General features: G+C 29.3%; 1 protein-coding gene across 1 annotated transcript; it reads right to left on the minus strand.

The window, feature by feature from the left end:
* Positions 1-4,066: 4,066 nt before the first annotated feature.
* Positions 4,067-8,763, minus strand: LOC120251109 (GDSL esterase/lipase At1g31550-like). Its single transcript, XM_039259649.1, has 4 exons — positions 8,489-8,763; positions 8,089-8,310; positions 4,883-5,308; positions 4,067-4,459 (listed from the first exon to the last, which is right to left on the minus strand). The coding sequence occupies exons 1-4, from the start codon at positions 8,757-8,759 to the stop codon at positions 4,188-4,190; spliced, it is 1,191 nt and encodes a 396-aa protein (XP_039115583.1). The 5' UTR covers positions 8,760-8,763; the 3' UTR covers positions 4,067-4,187.
* Between the last annotated feature and the right edge of the window lie 263 nt (positions 8,764-9,026).

Genomic DNA, 9,026 nt, shown 5'->3' on the forward strand with positions numbered 1-9,026 from the left:
ATTGTAACAGAGAAGACAAACAATAGATTGATATTCATGTTATATTTATATATATACAATATCATATAGTTTAGATTTTAAAATTTCATGATATTAAATGATATGATTTTATTTTCTTAATTAACAATAATGTGTAATTATATTTTTCCAGTATATATTATTTTTTATATTTGTATAAATTATGTATTTATAACCATGTTTAATCATGTTAATAATATCTAATCATTTTTGTATCATATAAGATTAAATATGCTTGTGTATTTAATCTAATTGATTAATTGATTCATTTTTATCGCATTATATCATTGATAGTTTGGTTGTTATATATACATACAAATTTAAATTATTTTTAATAATATCTAATTATTGTTTAAAATAATAATATTTTGTTTTTAGAGAAATACTAATTTTTTTTTGTTTTATAAAACAGACAAATCACTCAATTAATATTGTAAAAAAATTAATCTTAATCTCTCACTTGCCAAAGAAAAGAAAAACGTTTACCATATTTCTAAACGTGGAGTAGGTGAAACAATCACATATATATTTATATATATTGAAAAGAAGAATTGCTCATTTGAACAAACAATTCTATTTATTAATTTATGACATTTTAGTGCTCTACAATACTTTTTTGTGGACATAATTAAGTATAATTGATTAATTAAAGGCAAGGAAGGGAAAGCTTTCAATAATTGAGTGAGATGGGCCCTATGTCATGCACATCACTGACATGAAGGATCATCACAAGCCTTTGTCTCTTCACCACAAATATAATGCAGGCCATGCTGTGGTTACAAGGGCCACCGACTAGTTTAGTATTTTAGTTGTTTTCACAATTCACGTCCTGGTGGGAGCTTCACTCTTTTTCACCGGGGATAGTTTCTCTTTCTTTTAAATTGATATTTTTATATCACTTCCCCGTTCTATTCCTTTTTGGTGTTATTGTTATATTATTTTATTTTTAATAAATATTATTTATCTATTTTTTTTAAAAAAAATCAACCAAATCAAACTCACAATTCCCAAGTAAAATACAAAATATAATATCTAACTCTTGAAAGAAACTTTTGTAACAGTGTTGAGTTGAATTAAAATGTTTTTTTTTTTTGTCATATTGGATTATTTTTATGTTAGATTTTTTTACACCTCAAAGAATATGTTGGATGTTGATACTGGATATTTAGAAGTTCATTTTGCACCATTGGATTGTAAAATTGAGTACGATCATTCAACAAGTTCATGCACTCTGTTTTCTCATCATAATCACTTTCACTTGGGTATTGAGTAAGAGAAGCTGAGACTGAGAGGCATCCCAATGATTAACTTCGTGGAACCACCATTAATGTTCTTGCTCCCATCTCAATCAATTCCTCCTCCAGATCACATAAACCACATATTAATTAAAAAGAAAACATCTAAATAGTCTATTGGTATACAAGTCGCCGATAAAGCTCTTCATCGAATGGTGAGAGTTCGATTCTCGTCTAAGGGCACATTTCTGAAAGATGTAAGCGGTTGTTGTGAGCGGGTGGTCCTAACGGCCATGTATGCATAGACCCGCCCCACTTGCTCTATCAAGGCTTATGCACGCCCGTAACGATTTAATAGGGCTTTCGGACTGTCAGTTCTTCTTGTTAAAAAAAAAAAAACATCTGCACATAATTTAACTTTAGTGGAGTTAAAAAACAAAGATTAGTAAATCATCATTACTAATGCACTTTTGTGTATGTCTGTCTTTTTAATTATCTTTTAAATGGGAAGCACTTATCGTATGTTAATATAAAAAAAAACTTAAGTATGAACAAAGAACATGTACTAAAACGGTTTTGATTTCATAATCACTTGAACTACCTATCAATGCCTTGTGGAAATCATCAAATCATTTCCTCCAAACACAGTCAAATAGAGAGAGTAAAAACATAAAAATAAAAAAAAGGAAGAATTGAAACAGAGAAACAAGTTGGAAAGCGTGTCTCTGGACCACCGACACTCATATTTAAAAGAGAGTATAATTTGTAAGTCAGTTTTCTCAGGTAATATTATTTTGTTTTGTTGGCAAAGTGAGTTACATTAGTAGTTTCTAAAAAAAAAATTTATTTGCTTTGAAATTTCAAATGCAAAAATTTAGTGTCACATATAATTTACTATGAATGTTCACAGAGAGCTCAAATTGTAGATGTTAACAACCAACGTCATCAATTTTTATTTTTATTATTTTTTTTTTTGAAAAAGTGGATGAACCACACTGCATTAAAATAAAGGAAGATAACAAATACTTCGACCACTAGATGTGGTCAAGGAGAACAAAAAGAACAAGCACACAGGGGTCACCACCCACCACCCCTAAAAAGAAAGAAACAAAATAACAAAAGTGGATGAACGTCATCATTATTTGCCCAAGAAAGATTTAAAAAATATATATATTATTTACGTGATGGTTTAAATAACAATCATTTAGTTTTTTAATATGATATGAACTTTAAAATTTTATAAAATACTATTCCCTTCATTTTGTGTGAGTTTTAGGGTTTAATCTCGAATCCTCTCTGAATTAAATATCATATGGAAAAAAAAACATGATACCAATAGACAAAAAGGTCATTGATTCAACAAAAAAAAACTTAAAGTACTACGTGAACTAACCCCGTAGATTTTTTTTAACAAACATGATTAATTAGGGATGGTTTAATTTGGCATTGTTTCTGTTTTTTCCTTTTTTTGTTTTTGTTTCATTTTGTTTTTGTTTTGTTTTTGTTTTATTTTCAAATTTTTGAAAACAAAAACATGTTTGGATACTAACTGCTGTGTATTTTAAAAAATGAAAACAAAAATATTATTATTATGTTTTTTTATTATTTTTTCAAATTTATATTTTTAAATTTTTTTATAAAACCTTATTTTTTTATATTAGTTTACTTGATTTAATAAATAAATAAATAACATAGACTGATATTATTTGGGTAAAAAATATTTCATAAAAATTGCACCATTTGAAACTAAAAAATAATTTAGGGTTTGCCCTATATATATATATATATATATATATATATATGTTAAAATTGGATCTTTATGATTTTAAAAAAATAAAGGTATATATTATATGTTTTATCCTAGTTTATAAAAATCAAGGATAAAACACTAATTTTCATAAATACATTATAAAAATATAATTTTTTATACTATATAAACTAATTTGCAAAATATCAAGTGCAAATAATAAATTTTTATAAAGATTTTTCTTAAAAATATATTTGTGAAATTATTAGTATTAATTTGTAGAAAAAAATTTGATATTTTAAAAAAAATAAAAAATAAATAAAATAAATAAAAGGAATTAAAAATTAAAAGGGAAGAGAGAGAGAGAGAGGAGTAGAATAGGAAGAGTTTTGAAAACGTTTCCAAAAAGTCGGAAATATAAAAATCTTGTTTCCCATTTTTTTTTTTTTAAATATGAGAATTGTTGCCAAAATTTTTGAAAACAAAAATAAGATACAAAACATGTTATTTTTAGTTTTGTATCCAAAATATGAAATTAAAAATGGCAACAATGCCAATAGACCCCTTAATTGTTTCCATTATTTGAGTGAGTGAGAACACCTTGAGTGAAGATTCCGTTTTTATCAAATCTGAGAGACTTTGTTATAAACCCTCAATTTTGTCTTGTTAGTTATTTATATCAAGTAGATTTTATATGTGTGTGATTGTGTAGTTTATGTACCCTCTTTATTATTATTGTTGGACTCCTTTGTTCGTGCCTCTAGGCGGAGTCCTTCTCTTAACCCAGGGTTTGTGTCTATTTATTTTTTTTAAGTGTGCGCTTACATAATTACATTGGTTGTGTTTTTTCCGTTACTGTTTTTGTTGTTTTTAACTCTAGTGGACCTTGTATTTTTATTCTTTTGTTGTTTGTCTTTTGGTGCTTGCTGCAGTAATATTTGTAGTTTATCTATTTAAAAAAAATTAAAAAATAGTTTATTCTTATTTTTTTCAAACAAAAATTGTTTCCATTATTTTCAAATAATAATGCTCATTAATTGTGCCATTCAAGCATAAATACATGTGAGAAATTAACCATTGAAAGGACATTTCTCCCGGCATAAACTTACACAAGTCCAAAAAAAAAAAACCGATCATCCTCATTACATTTTTTTCCCATCAAAAGGGAAACACAGGAATTTAATTTTCTAAGATGAATATTGCTTAAAATCATGAAGATCTACAATTGTTTCAGGGAAGCATGTTTGAGTGATTAGTGGAGGATTAGTATACTTACCTTGAAGCAAACTAGTGGCAATGTGCTTGTAACCAGCCTCAGTTAAATGTATTCCATCCCAAGTAACATATTTTGATGGCTCCATGCAGACGGTTGATCCCAAGTCTCCACAGTAACAAGATAAGTTGTAGTTATACAAACCTCCACCACCACAACAAGCACTTAGAGGGAAACTTTGAAACCCTGGGAGTAGGTCGAAAAAATATACATATATATTGAGATAACAACAGTTAAGTACGTTTTGTTTTTGTGTATATATATATCTATATTCTATTTCAAATGAATATTAAATATTTTGTCAAGTGATACTTGCTCCACTATGTAAGATTTGATTAGCAAATATAGTGGTGCCAAAGATGTATGACCGTAAAAGCAAGCTTGTCATCCTATCCCAGTGTTGGCCGGGTGAAGGCGCACAGGTAAACTATTATTATCCCCATGAACTGTCCTTTATAAAACTAGAGATCTAGTTTTTTTTTTTTTTTCAAAAATAAGAAAATAAATAAATAAATAAGTCTAGTTGTAAGCAAGTTAGACTCATACTTTAAATTAAGACAGGTAACAATAAGTTTAAAACAAACACTAAAAATCAATGTGAACACGTACCATATTTTTCAGGTGATTGGAAAATAGGCATAAGGGCCTCAAAATAATCAGCATAGATGATGGTGACATGGGGATGCAATTTCCTCAGAAGCTGTAGCTCATTGATGAGAAGCTGGTTGTGGTATTGTGAGAACTCATTCAACCAATTGATGCAACCTGTTTCTTGATCATAGCTTTCATTATTAGAGACATGAAACAAAGTAAGGTAGGCTGAGTTGCATCCAATTGGTATGTTCCCAGGTACCAACAATGTTCTTGCTCCAAGCTCAATCACTTCAGTAATGGCTCTACTTATAGCATTGATCACTAAAGGTACAAATGTTGTTATTTCTTCCAAGCTTTTCCCTTGAAAAAATGGATCGTTGTAGTCATTGCCTCCAATCTCTCCCATTAAGAACAGTGCACTACTTAACTTTTCTTCACATTCTGTGGAAACATCAAAGTGCAAGATAGATTCATATTGTTAGAAGTTAACCATTTAAAAATACATTAAATGAGGTAAAACTTATTTTATATATATATATAACAAAATTGGGATGTAACCTAATTATAAACAGTGATCCGTTATTTATGACAAATTTTTTGAAGTGTGACCTTTTACAGAAAAATTAACACATTTTATAGAATTATTCTTTTATAACCACTCTGTTAAAAATCAGGTCTTAAGGTGTATTGAATGAATGTTATTAATTTTTATCTTAAGCATTTACATACAGTCAATATATTATACTATATTATTTATATATTTTAAAAAATTTAAATATAGTTGTGGTGTATAGTGTAAATTTTGTATGTCTATGTACGTGTTCTTTAATTCTATTGTAGTGTTTTTTATTAAATAAATCATGAACTTTATCTATTATATATATATAATATTTTTGGATGTGATATGATACCTAAATTAGATGTGGTTTGAAATATGTCATTTTTAATACATGGTAGAGAGGATGCTGATGTGAAACATGACATCTGTAATCAATAAGATATTAATACTCATCTACTTAGAGGTGGGCATGGACCGTCCAATAACCCGGCCCGCGACATCAGTAATCAATAAGATATTAATACTCATCTGCCTAGAGGTGGGCACGGACCGTCCAGCAACTCGGCCCGCCGGATCATTGACCAATAACTGGCCCGTACTGTAGACGGGTCAGTTACGGGTTAGGGCTTTCCCAACCCGTGACCTGGCGGGTTGACCCGCCAGGTTAAAACTCGGTTTGGAACCGGGTTTGACCCGGCGGGCTTCAAATACTATAGTTGGGTTTTTTAATGTTATTGTTTTTTTTTACCATATTGGTCATGGGATTTGAACCCATGACCTTAAACTTGAATAGCAAAAACTCAACTACTTGAACTACAATTTGTTTTCAACATTTATTGGCAAAACTTATATATAGATAGATGTATGATATAGATCAAAATATTTTACATATATATTTAATTTATAAAAAATTAAGAGGCCATATAATAAATTAAAAAAATTATATAAATCAATCTGTAAAATATCAAAGTATCAAACAATAAATTTTCATAAATATTTTTTTAAAAATATTTATTTTGTTAATCATCTTTTGACCATAAATACTAAGTCCCTACACATGCACATTCTTAAATTCTCTTAAATAGGGGCACTCTTATTTGTCACATATATATTAGATTATTTTGTTTCAATTTATAAAATAAAAAATAAAATTACAAAAATTTGTTGTTAAATTATGTATATCAATTTATAAAATAAATAGATTAGTAAAAAATAAATATCTTTGAATAATGGGTGACCAGTTACACAATGTAAAAGAACTATGTGGGTTTTGATTCCTCTCACACCCACGAGTATACATAGGCAACTTAATTCAACAAGTAAACGGAATAAGTGCAAACCATTTATTTTCAAATTTAGTATAATTTAAAATTTTCTATATTTTCTGAATTTTTAGAAATTAATTATCATCCTTCCCCAACTATTTATCTTAATCTCAATATTTCCCAACTCCTACTTTTATCTTAATCTCAATTTTTAGTTTATTTTTTTTTTCTAGAAAATTTTCTGAATTTTTTTCTATTTTTTTTCTGAATTTTCAGATTTTTTTTTGAATTTTTTCATATATTTTTTTGAATTTTCAGAATTGTTTAGTTTTTTTAATTATTTTATCCGGCGGGCCAACCTGGCGGGTTGACCCGGAGGGCCGGGCCGGCCCGCTGGGTCAACATGGAAGCTGGGCCAGTTCCGGGCCCGGCTTCTTGTGACCCGAACACGCCAGATCAGACGGGCCAACCCGGCTCGGTGGGTTCTAGTCCCAGTCGGGCCGGGTCTAGATTGGTAGACCGGTGAACCGCAATCAGACGGATCGGGCCCGCCAGATCGGTTAACGGGCCCATGCCCACCTCTACCTACATATATGTTGCAATAAAAATAAAAGTAAAATATATAGACATCTAATACTCTATATAGATATTACAATGTTGCTTAAAGTGTGAGCAAAAAGGAAAGAACATGTGAATATTATATTTAAAACTGTATCAAATATGCAGACATAGTACCCTTAAAATAAAAAATAAAAATAAAAATAATATGATGTTGTATTTGCCCAAAAATAATAACAAAAAATAAATAAATAAATGATAATAATAATAATAATTTCGAACAAAGAAAAGCTTGAGATATACAAATTCTTAATTTTTTTCCAAGAGTATACTTGTCACATTCATTTAATTGATCAGCCTCATTGAAAACAACTTTATTTTAAAGCTAGCAAGCTGTTTTTATTTTATTTTTATTTTTTTGTTGAATTTTTTATAAATAGATGACAAATGCCTTCAATTTTAAAAAAAACATCGAAAACATGCACAGTGCCAAGTTAATATATCAACATAATTATATTCTAATCTTACATAGACCATGAGGTTTAATTTCGACTCCTCAAAAAAACACCTACTTAAATAACTCAGTACTAATAAATCAAAAAATCATTGGCAAGCTAACCAAATGATCACTGATCAACAATAGAGGTGAGACATTTATGGTTTCTTAAAAAATAAAATAAAATAAATTTAATTTAATAGTGGCAGGAGAGTGGATAACATAAATTATGTAAACAAAATTTAAAAAGTTTAACTACAAAACCCATGCATCACAAGAAATTAAGAGACATAATATTATATGTAGTAATTCATCAACTTAAAAAACAAAAAAACAAACAAACCTGAAATAGTTGAGCAAATGGAAGGCAGAAACTGTCTGAACAACTCCACTTGCACATCCAAAGTGAACTTATTGTTCCAGTTGACATGGATTCCCTTACTTTTAAAGAAGTCATTGTTCAATGCAGTGGCTCCGGCCACCGCAAAGTTGATACCTTTCTCAAAGTTCCGGCTATCGCCGCCGGGCAAGTAAGGTGGCACTAATGGCAACCCAAGTGCCTCCGCTGTTAATTATTTCATCATTTATCATACTATTATTATTATTATTATTATTATTATTATTATTATTATTATTATTATCAAACATATATTAAAACTACAACATGTATATGAACTAAACTAATATATATATATATATATATATATATATATATATATATATATATATATATATATATATACCTATGAAATCAATAACAAGACGGCCGTCGGAGAATCTGCCGGTAGGGTGATGGAAGTAAGTTTGGCCGTAAGGAAGTTGACTGACACGGTGGTTGTTGTTGAGGTAGAAGAGGAGATTTCCGGTGTCTGCAAGAGAGTCACCGAAGCTGAAAATAGAAGTGAAACATGCTTGCTTGTGACTTGGAAGGAGAAGAAGAATGAGTGTGAAGATAAGGGATGAAAGATATGTGGAAGAGGAAGCCATTTGACTTTGGATTTTTGAGGAAGCCATTTGCTTGTGAAAATATTGTTCTCATTATTTTAAAAATGGGAAAGTTACGGATGGTCCCTTACATTTTCTTTTTTTAATATCCACATGTTCCCATGTTCCCTCATAGAGAGGGCCCACAACTATTTACGTGTTGATAAATTTTTATTCTTTAAATTAAAAATTTTGAAATATTTTTCCACACTTATCCATGGCTTCCCTCACCCACCATCTCACCAACAAACCAAACAAGGAACAAACATTGGTTTTTACTTTCATGAATGATGCGTT

This window comes from Dioscorea cayenensis, chromosome 20 (genome assembly GCF_009730915.1).
Source record: "Dioscorea cayenensis subsp. rotundata cultivar TDr96_F1 chromosome 20, TDr96_F1_v2_PseudoChromosome.rev07_lg8_w22 25.fasta, whole genome shotgun sequence".
Classification (NCBI taxonomy): domain Eukaryota; kingdom Viridiplantae; phylum Streptophyta; class Magnoliopsida; order Dioscoreales; family Dioscoreaceae; genus Dioscorea; species Dioscorea cayenensis.

Excerpts from the sequence above, each read along its gene's own strand:
- LOC120251109 (XM_039259649.1), bottom strand. The coding sequence starts at position 8,759 with ATGGCTTCCTCAAAAATCCAAAGTCAAATGGCTTCCTCTTCCACATAT. Across the intron at positions 8,311-8,488 it reads TCTTGTTATTGATTTCATAG|CGGAGGCACTTGGGTTGCCA; the intron begins GTATATATATAT and ends AATAATTAACAG. Across the intron at positions 5,309-8,088 it reads CATTTGCTCAACTATTTCAG|AATGTGAAGAAAAGTTAAGT; the intron begins GTTTGTTTGTTT and ends ATGTTTCCACAG.